Genomic DNA, 23379 nt, shown 5'->3' with positions numbered 1-23379 from the left:
ACCCACCCACCCACCCGCCCACCCAGCCAACCCACCATCCTAGCCAACCCACCATCCTAGCCAACCCACCATCCCACCTAGCCAACCCACCATCCTAGCCAACCCACCCACCCACCCAGCCAACCCACCACCCTACCCAACCCACCACCCTACCCAACCCACCATCCTACCCAACCCACCATCCTACCCAACCCACCATCCTACCCAACCCACCATCCTACCCAACCCACCATCCCAGCCAACCCACCATCCTAGCCAACCCACCATCCTAGCCAACCCACCATCCCACCCAACCCACCATCCCACCCAACCCACCATCCCAGCCAACCCACCATCCTACCCAACCCACCATCCCAGCCAACCCACCATCCTAGCCAACCCACCATCCTAGCCAACCCACCATCCCACCTAGCCAACCCACCATCCTAGCCAACCCACCCACCCACCCACCCAGCCAACCCACCACCCTACCCAACCCACCATCCTACCCAACCCACCATCCTACCCAACCCACCATCCTACCCAACCCACCATCCCAGCCAACCCACCATCCTAGCCAACCCACCATCCTAGCCAACCCACCATCCCACCCAACCCACCATCCCAGCCAACCCACCATCCTACCCAACCCACCATCCCAGCCAACCCACCATCCTAGCCAACCCACCATCCTACCCAACCCACCATCCTACCCAACCCACCATCCCAGCCAACCCACCATCCTAGCCAACCCACCATCCTACCCAACCCACCATCCTACCCAACCCACCATCCTACCCAACCCACCATCCCAGGCAACCCACCATCCTAGCCAACCCACCATCCCACCCAACCCACCATCCTAGCCAACCCACCAACCCATCCTACCCACCATCCTACCCAACCCACCATCCTAGCCAACCCACCATCCCACCCAACCCACCATCCCACCCAACCCAACATCCTAGCCAACCCACCAACCCATCCTACCCACCATCCTACCCAACCCACCATCCTACCCAACCCACCCACCCAGCCAACCCACCATCCCAGCCAACCCACCATCCTAGCCAACCCACCATCCTAGCCAACCCACCCCTACCTGCATACGTAGTCGTTCCTACAGATGCGCAGTGCAGCCAGACAGCTGGGTTTGTGTTGGTCCTCGTAGGAGCAGACTGGTATGATGGTCTGTCGCCGTCTCTCAGCGCACGCCATGTCTGCACAGGGTTGGACTGGGTTAGTTACACACTCACTCACTCACACACACACCACTCACACACGCCATGTCTGCACAGGGTTGGACTGGGTTAGTTACACACACCCACACACTACACACACCCACACACTACACACACCCACACACTACACACACCCACCCACTACACACACCCACACACTACACACACCCACCCACTACACACACCCACCCACTACACACACCCACCCACTACACACACCCACACACTACACACACCCACCCACTACACACACACACCCACCCACTACACACACCCACACACTACACACACCCACCCACTACACACACCCACACACTACACACACACACCCACTACACACACACACATACACACACACACACACACACACACACACACACACACACACACACACACACACACTACACACACCCACTCACTACACACACCCACACACCCACACACACACACACACACACACACACACACACACACACACACACACACACACACACACACACACACACACACACACACACACACTCACAAACTCACACACTCACCCACTACACGTCCTACCTGTGCAGGGGCAGAACAGCAGCTCGTGGGTGTAGTCAGGAGGGACCCGGTCGAAGAACTTCCTGAGAGCTTTGTTACACCTGGCTCTGTTACAGGGGCCCGAGCGGGCCGACGGCTGGATGCAGGCCGAGACGTACTCCGTACGGAGCTTCTGACACGTCTCGTCAACGTTACACGCCTTCACTGCATCCAGACAACGGTTCAACGTCGTTATGCCCACCTCATCTACTGGAAACAAAACATAGCACTTTGTGACATCGGATGATGTAAAAACAGCTTTATTAATAAATAATCATTATCAATAAATTGAAAAATACATTTGATTGAGTAAATGTTGAATTTAAGTCTGGTCCCTAAACCATGTCTCATATGTAGTGGTCCCTAACCCTGTCCACTATGTAATGGTCCCTAACCCTGTCCACTATGTAGTGGTCCCTAACCCTGTCCACTATGTAGTGGTCCCTAACCCTGTCCACTATGTAGTGGTCCCTAACCCTGTCCACTATGTAGTGGTCCCTAACCCTGTCCCCTATGTAGTGGTCCCTAACCCTGTCCACTATGTAGTGGTCCCTAACCCTGTCCACTATGTAGTGGTCCCTAACCCTGTTCACTATGTAGTGGTCCCTAACCCAGTCCACTATGTAGTGGTCCCTAACCCTGTCCACTATGTAGTGGTCCCTAACCCTGTCCACTATGTAGTGGTCCCTAACCCTGTCCACTATGTAGTGGTCCCTAACCCTGTCCACTATGTAGTGGTCCCTAACCCTGTCCACTATGTAGTGGTCCCTAACCCTGTCCCCTATGTAGTGGTCCTTAACCCCGTCCCCTATGTAGTGGTCCCTAACCCCGTCCCCTATGTAGTGGTCCCTAACGCTGTCCCCTATGTAGTGGTCCCTAACCCTGTCCCCTATATAGTGGTCTCTAACCCTGTCCACTATGTAGTGGTCCCTAACCCTGTCCACTATGTAGTGGTCCCTAACCCTGTCCACTATGTAGTGGTCTCTAACCCTGTCCCCTATATAGTGGTCCCTAACCCTGTCCACTATGTAGTGGTCCCTAACCCTGTCCACTATGTAGTGGTCCCTAACCCTGTCCACTATGTAGTGGTCCCTAACCCTGTCCCCTATGTAGTGGTCCCTAACCCTGTCCACTATGTAGTGGTCCCTAACCCTGTCCACTATGTAGTGGTCCCTAACCCTGTCCCCTATGTAGTGGTCCCTAACCCTGTCCCCTATGTAGTGGTCCCTAACCCTGTCCCCTATGTAGTGGTCCCTAACCCTGTCCACTATGTAGTGGTCCCTAACCCTGTCCACTATGTAGTGGTCCCTAACCCTGTCCCCTATGTAGTGGTCCCTAACCCTGTCCACTATGTAGATGTCCCTAACCCTGTCCCCTATGTAGTGGTCCCTAACCGTGTCCACTATGTAGTGGTCCCTAACCCTGTCCACTATGTAGTGGTCCCTAACCCTATCCACTATGTAGTGGTCCCTAACCCTGTCCACTATGTAGTGGTCCCTAACCCTGTCCACTATGTAGTGGTCCCTAACCCTGTCCACTATGTAGTGGTCCCTAACCCTGTCCACTATGTAGTGGTCCCTAACCCTGTCCCCTATGTAGTGGTCCCTAACCCAGTCCACTATGTAGTGGTCCCTAACCCCGTCCCCTATGTAGTGGTCCCTAACCCCGTCCCCTATGTAGTGGTCCCTAACCCTGTCCCCTATGTAGTGGTCCCTAACCCCGTCCCCTATGTAGTGGTCCCTAACCCTGTCCACTATGTAGTGGTCCCTAACCCTGTCCACTATGTAGTGGTCCCTAACCCTGTCCCCTATGTAGTGGTCCCTAACCCTGTCCACTATGTAGTTGTCCCTAACCCTGTCCTCTATGTAGTGGTCCCTAACCCTGTCCACTATGTAATGGTCCCTAACCCTGTCCACTATGTAGTGGTCCCTAACCCTGTCCACTATGTAGTGGTCCCTAACCCTGTCCCCTATGTAGTGGTCCCTAACCCTGTCCACTATGTAATAGTCCCTAACCCTGTCCCCTATGTAGTGGTCCCTAACCCTGTCCCCTATGTAGTGGTCCCTAACCCTGTCCACTATGTAATGGTCCCTAACCCTGTCCGCTATGTAGTGGTCCCTAACCCTGTCCACTATGTAGTGGTCCCTAACCCTGTCCCCTATGTAGTGGTCCCTAACCCTGTCCACTATGTAGTGGTCCCTAACCCTGTCCACTATGTAGTGGTCCCTAACCCTGTCCCCTATGTAGTGGTCCCTAACCCTGTCCACTATGTAGTGGTCCCTAACCCTGTCCCCTATGTAGTGGTCCCTAACCCTGTCCCCTATGTAGTGGTCCCTAACCCTGTCCACTATGTAGTGGTCCCTAACCCCGTCCCCTATATAGTGGTCCGTAAACCCTGTCCACTAGGGAGTGGTCCCTAACCATTTCCACTATGTAGTGGTCCCTAACCCCGTCCCCTATGTAGTGGTCCCTAACCCCGTCCCCTATGTAGTGGTCCCTAACCCCGTCCCCTATGTAGTGGTCCCTAACGCCGTCCCCTATGTAGTGGTCCCTAACCCTGTCCACTATGTAATGGTCCCTAACCCTGTCCCCTATATAGTGGTCCCTAACCCTGTCACCTATGTAGTGGTCCCTAACCCCGTCCACTATGTAGTGGTCCCTAACCCCGTCCACTATGTAGTGGTCCCTAACCCTGTCCCCTATGTAGTGGTCCCTAACCCTGTCCACTATGTAGTGGTCCCTAACCCTGTCCCCTATGTAGTGGTCCCTAACCCTGTCCACTATGTAGTGGTCCCTAACCCTGTCCACTATGTAGTGGTCCCTAACCCTGCCCACTATGTAGTGGTCCCTAACACTGTCCCCTATGTAGTGGTCCCTAACCCTGTCCACTATGTAGTGGTCCCTAACCCTGTCCCCTATGTAGTGGTCCCTAACCCTGTCCACTATGTAGTGGTCCCTAACCCTGTCCCCTATGTAGTGGTCCCTAACCCTGTCCACTATGTAGTGGTCCCTAACCCTGTCTCCTATGTAGTGGTCCCTAACCCTGTCCACTATGTAGTGGTCCCTAACCCTGTCCACTATGTAGTGGTCCCTAACCCTGTCCACTATGTAGTGGTCCCTAACCCTTTCCACTATGTAGTGGTCCCTAACCCTGTCCACTATGTAGTGGTCCCTAACCCTGTCCACTATGTAGTGGTCCCTAACCCTGTCCACTATGTAATGGTTCCTAACACGGTCCACTATGTAGTGGTCCCTAACCCTGTCCCCTATGTAGTGGTCCCTAACCCTGTCCACTATGTAGTGGTCCCTAACCCTGTCGACTATGTAGTGGCCCCTAACCCTGTCCACTATGTAGTGGTCCCTAACCCTGTCTCCTATGTAGTGGTCCCTAACCCTGTCCACTATGTAGTGGTCCCTAACCCTGTCCACTATGTAGTGGTCCCTAACCCTGTCCACTATGTAGTGGTCCCTAACCCTGTCCACTATGTAATGGTCCCTAACCCTGTACACTATGTAGTGGTCCCTAACCCTGTCCCCTATGTAGTGGTCCCTAACCCTGTCCCCTATGTAGTGGTCCCTAACCCTGTCCACTATGTAATGGTCCCTAACCCTGTCCAATATGTAATGGTCCCTAACCCCGTCCCCTATGTAGTGGTCCCTAACCCTGTCCACTATGTAGTGGTCCCTAACCCTGTCCCCTATGTAGTGGTCCCTAACCCTGTCCACTATGTAGTGGTCCCTAACCCCGTCCCCTATGTAGTGGTCCCTAACCCCGTCCACTATGTAATGGTCCCTAACCCTGTCCACTATGTAGTGGTCCCTAACCATGTCCCCTATGGAGTGGTCCCTAACCCTGTCCACTATGTAGTGGTCCCTAACCCTGTCCCCTATGTAGTGGTCCCTAACCCTGTCCACTATGTAGTGGTCCCTAACCCTGTCCCCTATGTAGTGGTCCATAACCCTGTCCACTATGTAGTGGTCCCTAACCCTGTCCCCTATGTAGTGGTCCCTAACCCTGTCCACTATGTAGTGGTCCCTAACCCTGTCCACTATGTAATGGTCCCTAACCCTGTCCACTATGTAGTGGTCCCTAACCCTGTCCACTATGTAGTGGTCCCTAACCCTGTCCCCTATGTAGTGGTCCCTAACCCTGTCCACTATGTAGTGGTCCCTAACCCCGTCCACTATGTAGTGGTCCCTAGCCCCGTCCCCTATGTAGTGGTCCCTAACCCTGTCCCCTATGTAGTGGTCCCTAACCCCGTCCCCTATGTAGTGGTCCCTAACGCTGTCCCCTATGTAGTGGTCCCTAACCCTGTCCACTATGTAGTGGTCCCTAACCCTGTCCACTATGTAGTGGTCCCTAACCCTGTCCACTATGTAGTGGTCCCTAACCCTGTCCCCTATATAGTGGTCCCTAACCCTGTCCCCTATGTAGTGGTCCCTAACCCTGTCCACTATGTAGTGGTCCCTAACCCTGTCCACTATGTAGTGGTCCCTAACCCTGTTCACTATGTAGTGGTCCCTAACCCAGTCCACTATGTAGTGGTCCCTAACCCTGTCCACTATGTAGTGGTCCCTAACCCTGTCCACTATGTAGTGGTCCCTAACCCTGTCCACTATGTAGTGGTCCCTAACCCTGTCCACTATGTAGTGGTCCCTAACCCTGTCCACTATGTAGTGGTCCCTAACCCTGTCCCCTATGTAGTGGTCCTTAACCCCGTCCCCTATGTAGTGGTCCCTAACCCCGTCCCCTATGTAGTGGTCCCTAACGCTGTCCCCTATGTAGTGGTCCCTAACCCTGTCCCCTATATAGTGGTCTCTAACCCTGTCCACTATGTAGTGGTCCCTAACCCTGTCCACTATGTAGTGGTCCCTAACCCTGTCCACTATGTAGTGGTCTCTAACCCTGTCCCCTATATAGTGGTCCCTAACCCTGTCCACTATGTAGTGGTCCCTAACCCTGTCCACTATGTAGTGGTCCCTAACCCTGTCCACTATGTAGTGGTCCCTAACCCTGTCCCCTATGTAGTGGTCCCTAACCCTGTCCACTATGTAGTGGTCCCTAACCCTGTCCACTATGTAGTGGTCCCTAACCCTGTCCCCTATGTAGTGGTCCCTAACCCTGTCCCCTATGTAGTGGTCCCTAACCCTGTCCCCTATGTAGTGGTCCCTAACCCTGTCCACTATGTAGTGGTCCCTAACCCTGTCCACTATGTAGTGGTCCCTAACCCTGTCCCCTATGTAGTGGTCCCTAACCCTGTCCACTATGTAGATGTCCCTAACCCTGTCCCCTATGTAGTGGTCCCTAACCGTGTCCACTATGTAGTGGTCCCTAACCCTGTCCACTATGTAGTGGTCCCTAACCCTATCCACTATGTAGTGGTCCCTAACCCTGTCCACTATGTAGTGGTCCCTAACCCTGTCCACTATGTAGTGGTCCCTAACCCTGTCCACTATGTAGTGGTCCCTAACCCTGTCCACTATGTAGTGGTCCCTAACCCTGTCCCCTATGTAGTGGTCCCTAACCCAGTCCACTATGTAGTGGTCCCTAACCCCGTCCCCTATGTAGTGGTCCCTAACCCCGTCCCCTATGTAGTGGTCCCTAACCCTGTCCCCTATGTAGTGGTCCCTAACCCCGTCCCCTATGTAGTGGTCCCTAACCCTGTCCACTATGTAGTGGTCCCTAACCCTGTCCACTATGTAGTGGTCCCTAACCCTGTCCCCTATGTAGTGGTCCCTAACCCTGTCCACTATGTAGTTGTCCCTAACCCTGTCCTCTATGTAGTGGTCCCTAACCCTGTCCACTATGTAATGGTCCCTAACCCTGTCCACTATGTAGTGGTCCCTAACCCTGTCCACTATGTAGTGGTCCCTAACCCTGTCCCCTATGTAGTGGTCCCTAACCCTGTCCACTATGTAATAGTCCCTAACCCTGTCCACTATGTAATAGTCCCTAACCCTGTCCCCTATGTAGTGGTCCCTAACCCTGTCCCCTATGTAGTGGTCCCTAACCCTGTCCGCTATGTAATGGTCCCTAACCCTGTCCGCTATGTAGTGGTCCCTAACCCTGTCCACTATGTAGTGGTCCCTAACCCTGTCCCCTATGTAGTGGTCCCTAACCCTGTCCACTATGTAGTGGTCCCTAACCCTGTCCACTATGTAGTGGTCCCTAACCCTGTCCCCTATGTAGTGGTCCCTAACCCTGTCCACTATGTAGTGGTCCCTAACCCTGTCCCCTATGTAGTGGTCCCTAACCCTGTCCCCTATGTAGTGGTCCCTAACCCTGTCCACTATGTAGTGGTCCCTAACCCCGTCCCCTATATAGTGGTCCGTAAACCCTGTCCACTAGGGAGTGGTCCCTAACCATTTCCACTATGTAGTGGTCCCTAACCCCGTCCCCTATGTAGTGGTCCCTAACCCCGTCCCCTATGTAGTGGTCCCTAACCCCGTCCCCTATGTAGTGGTCCCTAACGCCGTCCCCTATGTAGTGGTCCCTAACCCTGTCCACTATGTAATGGTCCCTAACCCTGTCCCCTATATAGTGGTCCCTAACCCTGTCACCTATGTAGTGGTCCCTAACCCCGTCCACTATGTAGTGGTCCCTAACCCCGTCCACTATGTAGTGGTCCCTAACCCTGTCCCCTATGTAGTGGTCCCTAACCCTGTCCACTATGTAGTGGTCCCTAACCCTGTCCCCTATGTAGTGGTCCCTAACCCTGTCCACTATGTAGTGGTCCCTAACCCTGTCCACTATGTAGTGGTCCCTAACCCTGCCCACTATGTAGTGGTCCCTAACACTGTCCCCTATGTAGTGGTCCCTAACCCTGTCCACTATGTAGTGGTCCCTAACCCTGTCCCCTATGTAGTGGTCCCTAACCCTGTCCACTATGTAGTGGTCCCTAACCCTGTCCCCTATGTAGTGGTCCCTAACCCTGTCCACTATGTAGTGGTCCCTAACCCTGTCTCCTATGTAGTGGTCCCTAACCCTGTCCACTATGTAGTGGTCCCTAACCCTGTCCACTATGTAGTGGTCCCTAACCCTGTCCACTATGTAGTGGTCCCTAACCCTGTCCACTATGTAATGGTCCCTAACCCTGTACACTATGTAGTGGTCCCTAACCCTGTCCCCTATGTAGTGGTCCCTAACCCTGTCCCCTATGTAGTGGTCCCTAACCCTGTCCACTATGTAATGGTCCCTAACCCTGTCCAATATGTAATGGTCCCTAACCCCGTCCCCTATGTAGTGGTCCCTAACCCTGTCCACTATGTAGTGGTCCCTAACCCTGTCCCCTATGTAGTGGTCCCTAACCCTGTCCACTATGTAGTGGTCCCTAACCCCGTCCCCTATGTAGTGGTCCCTAACCCCGTCCACTATGTAATGGTCCCTAACCCTGTCCACTATGTAGTGGTCCCTAACCCTGTCCCCTATGTAGTGGTCCCTAACCCTGTCCACTATGTAGTGGTCCCTAACCCTGTCCCCTATGTAGTGGTCCCTAACCCTGTCCACTATGTAGTGGTCCCTAACCCTGTCCCCTATGTAGTGGTCCATAACCCTGTCCACTATGTAGTGGTCCCTAACCCTGTCCCCTATGTAGTGGTCCCTAACCCTGTCCACTATGTAGTGGTCCCTAACCCTGTCCACTATGTAATGGTCCCTAACCCTGTCCACTATGTAGTGGTCCCTAACCCTGTCCACTATGTAGTGGTCCCTAACCCTGTCCCCTATGTAGTGGTCCCTAACCCTGTCCACTATGTAGTGGTCCCTAACCCCGTCCACTATGTAGTGGTCCCTAGCCCCGTCCCCTATGTAGTGGTCCCTAACCCTGTCCCCTATGTAGTGGTCCCTAACCCCGTCCCCTATGTAGTGGTCCCTAACGCTGTCCCCTATGTAGTTGTCCCTAACCCTGTCCACTATGTAATGGTCCCTAACCCTGTCCCCTATATAGTGGTCCCTAACCCTGTCACCTATGTAGTGGTCCCTAACCCTGTCCCCTATGTAGTGGTCCGTAACCCTGTCCCCTATGTAGTGGTCCCTAACCCTGTCCACTATGTAGTGGTCCCTAACCCTGTCCCCTATGTAGTGGTCCCTAACCCTGTCCACTATGTAGTGGTCCCTAACCCTGTCCACTATGTAGTGGTCCCTAACCCTGTCCACTATGTAGTGGTCCCTAACCCTGTCCACTATGTAATGGTCCCTAACCCTGTCCACTATGTAGTGGTCCCTAACCCTGTCCACTATGTAATGGTCCCTAACCCTGTCCACTATGTAGTGGTCCCTAACCCTGTCCCCTATGTAGTGGTCCCTAACCCTGTCCACTATGTAGTGGTCCCTAACCCTGTCCACTATGTAGTGGTCCCTAACCCTGTCCACTATGTAGTGGTCCCTAACCCTGTCCACTATGTAGTGGTCCCTAACCCTGTCCCCTATGTAGTGGTCCCTAACCCTGTCCACTATGTAGTGGTCCCTAACCCTGTCTCCTATGTAGTGGTCCCTAACCCTGTCCACTATGTAGTGGTCCCTAACCCTGTCCACTATGTAGTGGTCCCTAACCCTGTCCACTATGTAGTGGTCCCTAACCCTGTCCACTATGTAGTGGTCCCTAACCCTGTCCACTATGTAGTGGTCCCTAACCCTGTCCACTATGTAGTGGTCCCTAACCCTGTCCACTATGTAGTGGTCCCTAACCCTGTCCACTATGTAGTGGTCCCTAACCCTGTCTCCTATGTAGTGGTCCCTAACCCTGTCCACTATGTAGTGGTCCCTAACCCTGTCCACTATGTAGTGGTCCCTAACCCTGTCCACTATGTAGTGGTCCCTAACCCTGTCCACTATGTAATGGTCCCTAACCCTGTCCACTATGTAGTGGTCCCTAACCCTGTCCCCTATGTAGTGGTCCCTAACCCTGTCCCCTATGTAGTGGTCCCTAACCCTGTCCCCTATGTAGTGGTCCCTAACCCTGTCCTCTATGTAGTGGTCCCTAACCCTGTCCACTATGTAATGGTCCCTAACCCTGTCCCCTATGTAGTGGTCCCTAACCCTGTCCACTATGTAGTGGTCCCTAACCCTGTCCACTATGTAGTGGTCCCTAACCCTGTCCACCATGTAGTGGTCCCTAACCCTGTCCACTATGTAGTGGTCCCTAACCCTGTCCACTATGTAGTGGTCCCTAACCCTGTCCCCTATGTAGTGGTCCCTAACCCTGTCCACTATGTATTGGTCCCTAACCCTGTCCCCTATGTAGTGGTCCCTAACCCTGTCCACTATGTAGTGGTCCCTAACCCTGTCCACTATGTAGTGGTCCCTAACCCTGTCCACTATGTAGTGGTCCCTAACCCTGTCCACTATGTAGTGGTCCCTAACCCTGTCCACTATGTAGTGGTCCCTAACCCTGTCCAATATGTAGTGGTCCCTAACCCTGTCCACTATGTAATGGTCCCTAACCCTTTTCACTATGTAGTGGTCCCTAACCCTGTCCCCTATGTAGTGGTCCCTAACCCTGTCCACTATGTAGTGGTCCCTAACCCTGTCCACTATGTAGTGGTCCCTAACCCTGTCCACTATGTAGTGGTCCCTAACCCTGTTCACTATGTAGTGGTCCCTAACCCTGTCCACTATGTAGTGGTCCCTAACCCTGTCCCCTATATAGTGGTCCCTAACCCTGTCCCCTATGTAGTGGTCCCTAACCCTGTCCACTATGTAGTGGTCCCTAACCCTGTCCACTATGTAGTGGTCCCTAACCCTGTCCACTATGTAGTGGTCCCTAACCCTGTCCACTATGTAGTGGTCCCTAACCCTGTCCACTATGTAGTGGTCCCTAACCCTGTCCACTATGTAGTGGTCCCTAACCCTGTCCACTATGTAGTGGTCCCTAACCCTGTCCACTATGTAATGGTCCCTAACCCTGTCCACTATGTAGTGGTCCCTAACCCTGTCCACTATGTAGTGGTCCCTAACCCTGTCCACTATGTAGTGGTCCCTAACCCTGTCCACTATGTAGTGGTCCCTAACCCTGTCCACTATGTAGTGGTCCCTAACCCTGTCCACTATGTAGTGGTCCCTAACCCTGTCCACTATGTAATGGTCCCTAACCCTGTCCATTATGTAGTGGTCCCTAACCCTGTCCCCAGGACCCATACAGGATGTCTTCTGACCAGGACCCATACAGGATGTCTTCTGACCAGGACCCATACAGGATGTCTTCTGACCAGGACCCATACAGGATGTCTTCTGACCAGGACCCATACAGGATGTCTTCTGACCAGGACCCATACAGGATGTCTTCTGACCAGGACCCATACAGGATGTCTTCTGACCAGGACCCATACAGGATGTCTTCTGACCAGGACCCATACAGGATGTCTTCTGACCAGGACCCATACAGGATGTCTTCTGACCAGGACCCATACAGGATGTCTTCTGACCAGGACCCATACAGGATGTCTTCTGACCAGGACCCATACAGGATGTCTTCTGACCAGGACCCATACAGGATGTCTTCTGACCAGGACCCATACAGGATGTCTTCTGACCAGGACCCATACAGGATGTCTTCTGACCAGGACCCATACAGGATGTCTTCTGACCAGGACCCATACAGGATGTCTTCTGACCAGGACCCATACAGGATGTCTTCTGACCAGGACCCATACAGGATGTCTTCTGACCAGGACCCATACAGGATGTCTTCTGACCAGGACCCATACAGGATGTCTTCTGACCAGGACCCATACAGGATGTCTTCTGACCAGGACCCATACAGGATGTCTTCTGACCAGGACCCATACAGGATGTCTTCTGACCAGGACCCATACAGGATGTCTTCTGACCAGGACCCATACAGGATGTCTTCTGACCAGGACCCATACAGGATGTCTTCTGACCAGGACCCATACAGGATGTCTTCTGACCAGGACCCATACAGGATGTCTTCTGACCAGGACCCATACAGGATGTCTTCTGACCAGGACCCATACAGGATGTCTTCTGACCAGGACCCATACAGGATGTCTTCTGACCAGGACCCATACAGGATGTCTTCTGACCAGGACCCATACAGGATGTCTTCTGACCAGGACCCATACAGGATGTCTTCTGACCAGGACCCATACAGGATGTCTTCTGACCAGGACCCATACAGGATGTCTTCTGACCAGGACCCATACAGGATGTCTTCTGACCAGGACCCATACAGGATGTCTTCTGACCAGGACCCATACAGGATGTCTTCTGACCAGGACCCATACAGGATGTCTTCTGACCAGGACCCATACAGGATGTCTTCTGACCAGGACCCATACAGGATGTCTTCTGACCAGGACCCATACAGGATGTCTTCTGACCAGGACCCATACAGGATGTCTTCTGACCAGGACCCATACAGGATGTCTTCTGACCAGGACCCATACAGGATGTCTTCTGACCAGGACCCATACAGGATGTCTTCTGACCAGGACCCATACAGGATGTCTTCTGACCAGGACCCATACAGGATGTCTTCTGACCAGGACCCATACAGGATGTCTTCTGACCAGGACCCATACAGGATGTCTTCTGACCAGGACCCATACAGGATGTCTTCTGACCAGGACCCATACAGGATGTCTTCTGACCAGGACCCATACAGGATGTCTTCTGACCAGGACCCATACAGGATGTCTTCTGACCAGGACCCATACAGGATGTCTTCTGACCAGGACCCATACAGGATGTCTTCTGACCAGGACCCATACAGGATGTCTTCTGACCAGGACCCATACAGGATGTCTTCTGACCAGGACCCATACAGGATGTCTTCTGACCAGGACCCATACAGGATGTCTTCTGACCAGGACCCATACAGGATGTCTTCTGACCAGGACCCATACAGGATGTCTTCTGACCAGGACCCATACAGGATGTCTTCTGACCAGGACCCATACAGGATGTCTTCTGACCAGGACCCATACAGGATGTCTTCTGACCAGGACCCATACAGGATGTCTTCTGACCAGGACCCATACAGGATGTCTTCTGACCAGGACCCATACAGGATGTCTTCTGACCAGGACCCATACAGGATGTCTTCTGACCAGGACCCATACAGGATGTCTTCTGACCAGGACCCATACAGGATGTCTTCTGACCAGGACCCATACAGGATGTCTTCTGACCAGGACCCATACAGGATGTCTTCTGACCAGGACCCATACAGGATGTCTTCTGACCAGGACCCATACAGGATGTCTTCTGACCAGGACCCATACAGGATGTCTTTTGGAACGCAGCCTCTGTGCTTAAGCCTCTCATTAATTTGAAGAATATTCAATTTCACACAATGATTAATACGACTAATCTGAGTTTTTAGTGATAAGCCTCCTGCATCTGCAAATTAAATAAAAAGGATTCATTCTATGTAAATTAAAAAGTAATCTAAAATAAGTCTTATCTGCAGTAGGTACTGAATATAACATGAATCAAGTGTTGGATGTGTCTGTTCTGTCTGGACACCGTCTGGGTTTAATTAGACCGCATCATTTAATATCATATTTTGGAGGGTTAATGCAGAGCTGTGTGTGTGTGTGTGTGTGTGTGTGTGTGTGTGTGTGTGTGTGTGTGTGTGTGTGTGTGTGTGTGTAGAGCAGAGAGCCAGCTCCTCCATTTCTCTCCCTTCATTCCTGACTAACCCATCGACGTGATTCCTGACTAACCCATCGATGTGATTCCTGACTAACCCATCGATGTGATTCCTGACTAACCCACCGATGTGATTCCTGACTAACCCATAGATGTGATTCCTGACTAACCCATCGATGTGAGTCCTGACTAACCCGTCGATGTGATTCCTGACTAACCCATCGATGTGATTCCTGACTAACCCGTTGATGTGATTCCTGACTAACCCATCGATGTGATTCCTGACTAACCCATCGATGGTATTACTGACTAACCCATCGATGTGATTCCTGACTAACCCGTCGATGTGATTCCTGACTAACCATCGATGTGATTCCTGACTAACCCATCGATGTGATTACTGACTAACCCATCGATGTGATTCCTGACTAACCCGTCGATGTGATTCCTGACTAACCCATCGATGTGATTCCTGACTAACCCATCGATGTGATTCCTGACTAACCCATCGATGTGATTCCAGACTAACCCATCGATGGTATTACTGACTAACCCATCGATGTGATTCCTGACTAACCCATCGATGGTATTACTGACTAACCCATCGATGTGAGTCCTGACTAACCCATCGATGTGATTCCTGACTAACCCATCGATGTGAGTCCTGACTAACCCATCGATGTGATTCCTGACTAACCCGTCGATGTGATTCCTGACTAACCCATCGATGTGAGTCCTGACTAACCCATCGATGTGATTCCTGACTAACCCGCCGATGTGATTCCTGACCAACACGTCGATGGTATTACTGACTAACCCATCGATGTGATTCCTGACTAACCCATCGATGGTATTCCTGACTAACCCATCGATGTGATTCCTGACTAACCCATCGATGTGATTCCTGACTAACCCATCGATGGTATTCCTGACTAACCCATCGATGTGATTCCTGACTAACCCACCGATGTGATTCCTGACTAACCCATCGATGTGATTCCTGACTAACCCATCGATGTGATTCCTGACTAACCCATCGATGGTATTACTGACTAACCCATCGATGTGATTCCTGACTAACCCATCGATGGTATTCCTGACTAACCCATCGATGTGATTACTGACTAACCCATCGATGGTATTACTGACTAACCCATCGATGTGATTCCTGACTAACCCATCGATGTGATTACTGACTAACCCATCGATGTGAGTCCTGACTAACCCATCGATGTGATTCCTGACTAACCCATCGATGTGATTCCTGACTAACCCATCGACGTGATTCCAGACTAACCCATCGATGTGATTCCTGACTAACCCATCGATGTGATTCCTGACTAACCCATCGATGTGATTCCTGACTAACCCATCGATGTGATTCCTGACTAACCCATCGATGTGATTCCTAACTAACCCATCGATGTGATTCCTGACTAACCCATCGATGTGATTCCTGACTAACCCATCGATGTGATTCCTGACTAACCCACCGATGTGAGTCCTGACTAACCCGTCGATGTGATTCCTGACTAACCCATCGATGTGATTCCTGACTAACCCATCGATGTGATTCCTGACTAACCCAGCGACGTGATTCCTGACTAACCCATCGATGTGATTCCTAACTAACCCATCGATGTGATTCCTGACTAACCCATCGATGTGATTCCTGACTAACCCATCGATGTGATTCCTGACTAACCCAGCGACGTGATTCCTGACTAACCCATCGATGTGATTCCTGACTAACCCATCGATGTGATTCCTGACTAACCCATCGATGTGATTCCTGACTAACACATCGATGTGATTCCTGACTAACCCGTCGATGTGATTACTGACTAACCCATCGATGTGATTCCTGACTAACCCATAGATGTGATTCCTGACTAACCCATCGATGTGATTCCTGACTAACCCATAGTTGTGATTCCTGACTAACCCATCGATGTGATTCCTGACTAACCCACCGATGTGATTCCTGACTAACCCACCGATGTGATTCCTGACTAACCCACAGATGTGATTCCTGACTAACCCATCGATGTGATTACTGACTAACCCATCGATGTGATTCCTGACTAACCCATCGATGTGATTACTGACTAACCCATCGATGTGATTCCTGACTAACCCATCGATGTGATTCCAGACTAACCCGTCGATGTGAGTCCTGACTAACCCGTCGATGTGATTCCTGACTAACCCATCGATGTGATTCCTGACTAACCCATCGATGTGATTCCTGACTATAACCTCGTACCCCTGCACATTTACTAAATACCAGTACTGAGTCAATGTGCAGGGATACGAGGTACCAGTACTGAGTCAATGTGCAGGGATACGAGGTACCAGTACTGAGTCAATGTGCAAGGATACGAGGTACCAGTACTGAGTCAATGTGCAGGGATACGAGGTACCAGTACTGAGTCAATGTGCAGGGATACGAGGTACCAGTACTGAGTGGATGTGCAGGGGTATCAGGTACCAGTACTGAGTCGATGTGCAGGGGTACGAGGTACCAGTACTGAGTCGATGTGCAGGGGTACGAGATACCAGTACTGAGTGGATGTGCAGGGGTACGAGGTACCAGTACTGAGTGGATTTGCAGGGGTACGAGGTACCAGTACTGAGTGGATGTGCAGGGGTACGAGGTACCAGTACTGAGTCGATGTGCAGGGCTACGAGGTAACAGTACTGAGTCGATGTGCAGGGGTACGAGGTACCAGTACTGAGTCGATGTGCAGGGGTACGAGGTACCAGTACTGAGTCGATGTGCAGGGGTACGAGGTACCAGTACTGAGTCGATGTGCAGGGGTACGAGGTACCAGTACTGAGTGGATGTGCAGGGGTACGATGTACCAGTACTGGACAGACACACAGACAGGTTACTCTAGTTGGTCCCAGGCAGACACACAGACAGGTTACTCTAGTTGGTCCCAGGCAGACACACAGACAGGTTACTCTACTTGGCCCCAGGGCAGACACACAGACAGGTTACTCTAGTTGGCCCCAGGGCAGACACACAGACAGGTTACTCTAGTTGGTCCCAGGGCAGACACACAGACAGGTTACTCTAGTTATCCCCAGGACAGACACACAGACAGGTTACTCTAGTTGGCCCCAGGGCAGACACACAGACAGGTTACTCTAGTTGGTCCCAGGACAGACACACAGACAGGTTACTCTAGTTGGTCCCAGGACAGACACACAGACAGGTTACTCTAGTCTGCCCCAGGACAGACACACAGACAGGTTACTCTAGTTGGTCCCAGGCAGACACACAGACAGGATACTCTAGTTGGCCCCAGGGCAGACACACAGACAGGTTACTCTAGTTATCCCCAGGACAGACACACAGACAGGTTACTCTAGTTATCCCCAGGGCAGACACACAGACAGGTTACTCTAGTTGGCCCCAGGACAGACACACAGACAGGTTAGTCTAGTTGGCCCCAGGCCCAATCTATCTACCCCCAGGGTAAACACTGACCTGCAGCCATGTAGGCCAGGCGTACGTAGTCGAAGCCCCTCTCGTCTGGTTCATACGGGTAACTCTCCACCAGACTCAGTCCTGCAGACAGACACACGTCAACGTTTTCAGGAATCACCCAATAAATGTTTCGAAGTAGGTAGACATACAGTGGAGCTGACAAAGTAGTGACAGACTAGGGTTCCCTGACCCCGCGTCTGATCTTTAACCCCTGATCTCTCCCCTGGCCTTTCCTCTGGTCTCACCATGCAGGCTCCAATAGATACTGAGACAGTTCGTCTCTCCCTGTCACTCTCGCTCTCACCCTGTCCCATTCTCTCCCTGTCCCTCTCTCAATCTCCCTGTCCCTCTCTCTCTCACCCTGTCCCATTCTCTCATTGTCCTCTCTATCTATCTCCCTGTCCTCTCTCTCTCTCCCTGTCCCTCTCGCTCTCTCCCTGTTGTTCTCTCTCACCCTGTCCCTCTCTCTCTCTCCCTGTCATTCTCTCTCACCCTGTCCCTCTCTCTCTCTCCCTGTCACTCTCTCTCACCCTGTCCCATTCTCTCCTTGTCCTCTCTCTCCATCTCCCTGTCCCTCTCTCTCTCCCCCTGTCCCATTCTCACCCTGTCCCTCTATCTCTCTCTCCCTGTACCATTCTCTCCTTGTCCTCTCTCTCACTGTCACTCTCTCTATCCCCCTGTCCCTAAATGCTATAGTCTAGACATGTAGGATAGACTGGTACTATAGATTAGGGCTTGGTGTTATACAGACTGGTCCTATAGATTAGGGCTTGGTGTTATACAGACTGGTCCTATAGATTAGGGCTAGGTGTTATACAGACTGGTCCTATAGATTAGGGCTAGGTGTTATATAGACTGGTACTATAGATTAGGGCTAGGTGTTATACAGACTGGTACTATAGATTAGGGCTAGGTGTTATACAGACTGGTACTATAGATTAGGGCTAGGTGTTATACAGACTGGTCCTATAGATTAGGGCTAGGTGTTATATAGACTGGTACTATAGATTAGGGCTAGGTGTTATACAGACTGGTACTATAGATTAGGGCTAGGTGTTATACAGACTGGTACTATAGATTAGGGCTAGGTGTTATACAGACTGGTCCTATAGATTAGGGCTAGGTGTTATATAGACTGGTACTATAGATTAGGGCTAGGTGTTATACAGACTGGTACTATAGATTAGGGCTAGGTGTTATACAGACTGGTACTATAGATTAGGGCTAGGTGTTATATAGACTGGTACTATAGATTAGGGCTAGGTGTTATACAGACTGGTGCTATAGATTAGGGTTAGGTGTTATACAGACTGGTACTATAGATTAGGGCTAGGTGTTATATAGACTGGTACTATAGATGTTATGGTGATATAGTCTCACCATGCAGGACAGACTGGTACTATAGATGTTATGGTGATATAGTCTCACCATGCGGGACAGACTGGTGTTATAGATGTTATGGTGATATAGTCTCACCATGCAGGACAGACTGGTGTTATAGATGTTATGGTGATATAGTCTCACCATGCAGGACAGACTGGTACTATAGATGTTATGGTGATATAGTCTCACCATGCAGGACAGACTGGTGTTATAGATTTTATGGTGTTATAGTCTCACCATGCGCGACAGACTGGTGCAGGCTCCAATAGATACTGAGGCAGTTCTTCTCTCTCTTCATGCCTCGTTTACACTGGCAGCCGTGGAGTGGGGAGGACAGCAGGGCCGTGACTGCGTTCTCACACTGGTTCCTGGCCCCGGGGCCCAGCTTCACACTGCCGTCCCCCGCCACACACTGTCTCAGCGTCCGCAGGCGAGGGCTGCACGCCTCATCACTGGAGCAGGTGTCCCCAGCCTGTAGACAGTCTCTGTCCCTCCCCGCAGACACAAAGAGGGGGAGCCCTGGGGAAAATAGAAACAGCAGTGGTTAGAGGTCAGGGGTTATGACTAGAGGTCAGGGGTCAGAGTTAGAGGTCAGGGTCAGAGTTCAGGGGTTATGGCTAGAGGTCAGGGTTAGAGGTTAGGGGTTAGAGGTCAGGGGTTAGGGGTCAGGTTTAGAGGTTAGGGTCAGAGTTCAGGAGTTATGGCTAGAGGTAAGAGTTAGAGGTTAGAGGTCAGGGGTTATGGGTAGAGGTCAGGGGTTAGGGGTCAGGTTTAGAGGTTAGGGTCAGAGTTCAGGAGTTATGGCTAGAAGTCAGAGTTAGAGGTTAGAGGTCAGGGGTTAGGGGTAGAGGTCAGGGGTTATGGTTAGAGGTCAGGTTTAGAGGTTAGAGGTCAGGGGTTAGAGAAAGAGGTCAGGGTTAGAGTTCAGGGGTTAGGGTTAGAGGTCAGGGGTTAGGGTTAGAGGTCAGGGGTTAGAGTAAAAGGTCAGGGGTTATGGTTAGAGGTCAGGGGTTAGAGAAAGAGGTCAGGGTTAGAGGTTAGAGGTCAGGGGTTAGAGAAAGAGGTCAGGGGTTAGAGTTAGAGGACAGGGGTTATGGTTAGAGGTCAGGGGTTAGAGTTCAGGGGTTAGGGTTAGAGGTCAGGGGTTAGAGTAAGAGGTCAGGGGTTATGGTTAGAGGTCAGTGGTTAGAGGTCAGGGGTTGGAGTAAGAGGTCAGGGGTTAGGGTTAGAGGTCAGGGGTTAGGGTTAGAGGTCAGGGGTTAGAGTAAGAGGTCAGGGGTTATGGCTAGAGGTCAGGGGTTAGAGTAAGAGGTCAGGGGTTATGGCTAGAGGTCAGGGGCTAGAGTTAGAGGTCAGGGGTTAGGGGTTAGAGTTAGAGGTCAGGGGTTAGAGTAAGAGGTTAGGGGTTATGGCTAGAGGTCAGGGGTTAGAGTAAGAGGTCAGGGGTTATGGCTAGAGGTCAGGGGTTATGACTAGAGGTCAGGGGTTATGGCTAGAGGTCAGGGGTTAGGGGTTATGGCTAGAGGTCAGGGGTTATGGATAGAGGTCAGGGGTTATGGTTAGAGGTCAGGGGTTAGAGTAAGAGGTCAGGGTTTAGGGTTAGGACTAGTTTATGTAGCTGTACATCTTTTAAATTACAGTATAAAAGCAGGGGTCAGGAACAGGTCAGTATAACAGCAGGGGAACAGGTCAGTATAACAGCAGGGGAACAGGTCAGTATAACAGCAGGGGAACAGGTCAGTATAACAGCAGGGGAACAGGTCAGTATAACAGCAGGGGAACAGGTCAGTATAACAGCAGGGGAACAGGTCAGTATAACAGCAGGGGAACGGGTCAGTATAACAGCAGGGGAACAGGTCAGTATAACAACAGGGGAACAGGTCAGTATAACAGCAGGGGAACAGGTCAGTATAACAGCAGGGGTCAGGAACAGGTCAGTATAACAGCAGGGGAACAGGTCAGTATAACAGCAGGGGAACAGGTCAGTATAACAGCAGGGGAACAGGTCAGTATAACAGCAGGGGAACAGGTCAGTATAACAGCAGGGGAACAGGTCAGTATAACAGCAGGGGAACAGGTCAGTATAACAGCAGGGGAACAGGTCAGTATAACAGCAGGGGAACAGGTCAGTATAACAGCAGGGGAACAGGTCAGTATAACAGCAGGGGAACGGGTCAGTATAACAGCAGGGGAACGGGTCAGTATAACAGCAGGGGAACAGGTCAGTATAACAGCAGGGGAACAGGTCAGTATAACAGCAGGGGAACAGGTCAGTATGACAGCAGGGGAACGGGTCAGTATAACAGCAGGGGAACAGGTCAGTATAACAGCAGGGGAACAGGTCAGTATAACAGCAGGGGAACAGGTCAGTATAACAGCAGGGGAACAGGTCAGTATAACAGCAGGGGAACAGGTCAGTATAACAGCAGGGGAACGGGTCAGTATAACAGCAGGGGAACGGGTCAGTATAACAGCAGGGGAACGGGTCAGTATAACAGCAGGGGAACAGGTCAGTATAACAGCAGGGGCCAGGAACAGGTCAGTATAACAGCAGGGGAACAGGTCAGTATAACAGCAGGGGAACAGGTCAGTATAACAGCAGGGGAACAGGTCAGTATAACAGCAGGGGAACAGGCCAGTATAACAGCAGGGGAACAGGCCAGTATAACAGCAGGGGAACAGGTCAGTATAACAGCAGGGGAACAGGTCAGTATAAGAGCAGGGGAACGGGTCAGTATAAGAGCAGGGGAACAGGTCAGTATAACAGCAGGGGAACAGGTCAGTATAACAGCAGGGGAACAGGTCAGTATAACAGCAGGGGAACAGGTCAGTATAACAGCAGGGGAACAGGTCAGTATAACAACAGGGGAACAGGTCAGTATAACAGCAGGGGAACAGGTCAGTATAACAGCAGGGGAACAGGTCAGTATAACAGCAGGGGAACAGGTCAGTATAACAGCAGGGGAACAGGCCAGTATAACAGCAGGGGAACAGGTCAGTATAACAGCAGGGGAACGGGTCAGTATAACAGCAGGGGAACAGGTCAGTATAACAGCAGGGGAACAGGTCAGTATAACAGCAGGGGAACAGGCCAGTATAACAGCAGGGGAACGGGTCAGTATAACAGCAGGGGAACGGGTCAGTATAACAGCAGGGGAACGGGTCAGTATAACAGCAGGGGAACAGGTCAGTATAACAGCAGGGGAACGGGTCAGTATAACAGCAGGGGAACGGGTCAGTATAACAGCAGGGGAACGGGTCAGTATAACAGCAGGGGAACAGGTCAGTATAACAGCAGGGGAACAGGTCAGTATAACAGCAGGGGAACAGGTCAGTATAACAGCAGGGGAACAGGTCAGTATAACAGCAGGGGAACAGGTCAGTATAACAGCAGGGGAACAGGTCAGTATAACAGCAGGGGAACAGGTCAGTATAACAGCAGGGGAACAGGTCAGTATAACAGCAGGGGAACAGGTCAGTATAACAGCAGGGGAACAGGTCAGTATAACAGCAGGGGTCAGGAACAGGTCAGTATAACAGCAGGGGAACAGGTCAGTATAACAGCAGGGGAACAGGTCAGTATAACAGCAGGGGAACAGGTCAGTATAACAGCAGGGGAACAGGTCAGTATAACAGCAGGGGAACAGGTCAGTATAACAGCAGGGGAACAGGTCAGTATAACAGCAGGGGAACAGGTCAGTATAACAACAGGGGAACGGGTCAGTATAACAGCAGGGGAACAGGTCAGTATAACAGCAGGGGAACAGGTCAGTATAACAGCAGGGGAACAGGTCAGTATAACAGCAGGGGAACAGGTCAGTATAACAGCAGGGGAACAGGTCAGTATAACAGCAGGGGTCAGGAACAGGTCAGTATAACAGCAGGGGAACAGGTCAGTATAACAGCAGGGGAACAGGTCAGTATAACAGCAGGGGAAAAGGTCAGTATAACAGCAGGGGAACAGGTCAGTATAACAGCAGGGGAACAGGTCAGTATAACAGCAGGGGAACAGGTCAGTATAACAGCAGGGGAACAGGTCAGTATAACAGCAGGGGAACAGGTCAGTATAACAGCAGGGGAACAGGTCAGTA

The 23379-nt window shown here is 51.5% G+C and overlaps 1 protein-coding gene across 2 annotated transcripts in view; it reads right to left on the bottom strand.

Annotated features, from left to right (window-relative positions):
- Window positions 1–23379, bottom strand: part of LOC129811249 (GDNF family receptor alpha-4-like) — a 161296-nt gene that overhangs the window by 51209 nt on the left and 86708 nt on the right. The window contains exons 2-5 of one of the 2 annotated variants that reach the window (XM_055862402.1): window positions 19526–19807; window positions 17906–17986; window positions 1779–2006; window positions 1082–1199 (exon numbers count right to left, since the gene is read on the bottom strand). In XM_055862402.1, coding sequence (XP_055718377.1) covers window positions 1082–1199; window positions 1779–2006; window positions 17906–17986; window positions 19526–19807 — 709 coding nt within the window. The remainder of the gene's footprint in view (window positions 1–1081; window positions 1200–1778; window positions 2007–17905; window positions 17987–19525; window positions 19808–23379) is intronic. The other variant, XM_055862403.1, reaches the window with a different exon arrangement.

Source organism: Salvelinus fontinalis, chromosome 15 (genome assembly GCF_029448725.1).
Source record: "Salvelinus fontinalis isolate EN_2023a chromosome 15, ASM2944872v1, whole genome shotgun sequence".
Lineage (NCBI taxonomy): Eukaryota > Metazoa > Chordata > Actinopteri > Salmoniformes > Salmonidae > Salvelinus > Salvelinus fontinalis.
Note: the sequence above shows the minus strand (reverse complement) of the source record. Positions and strands in the feature narration are given on the sequence as shown.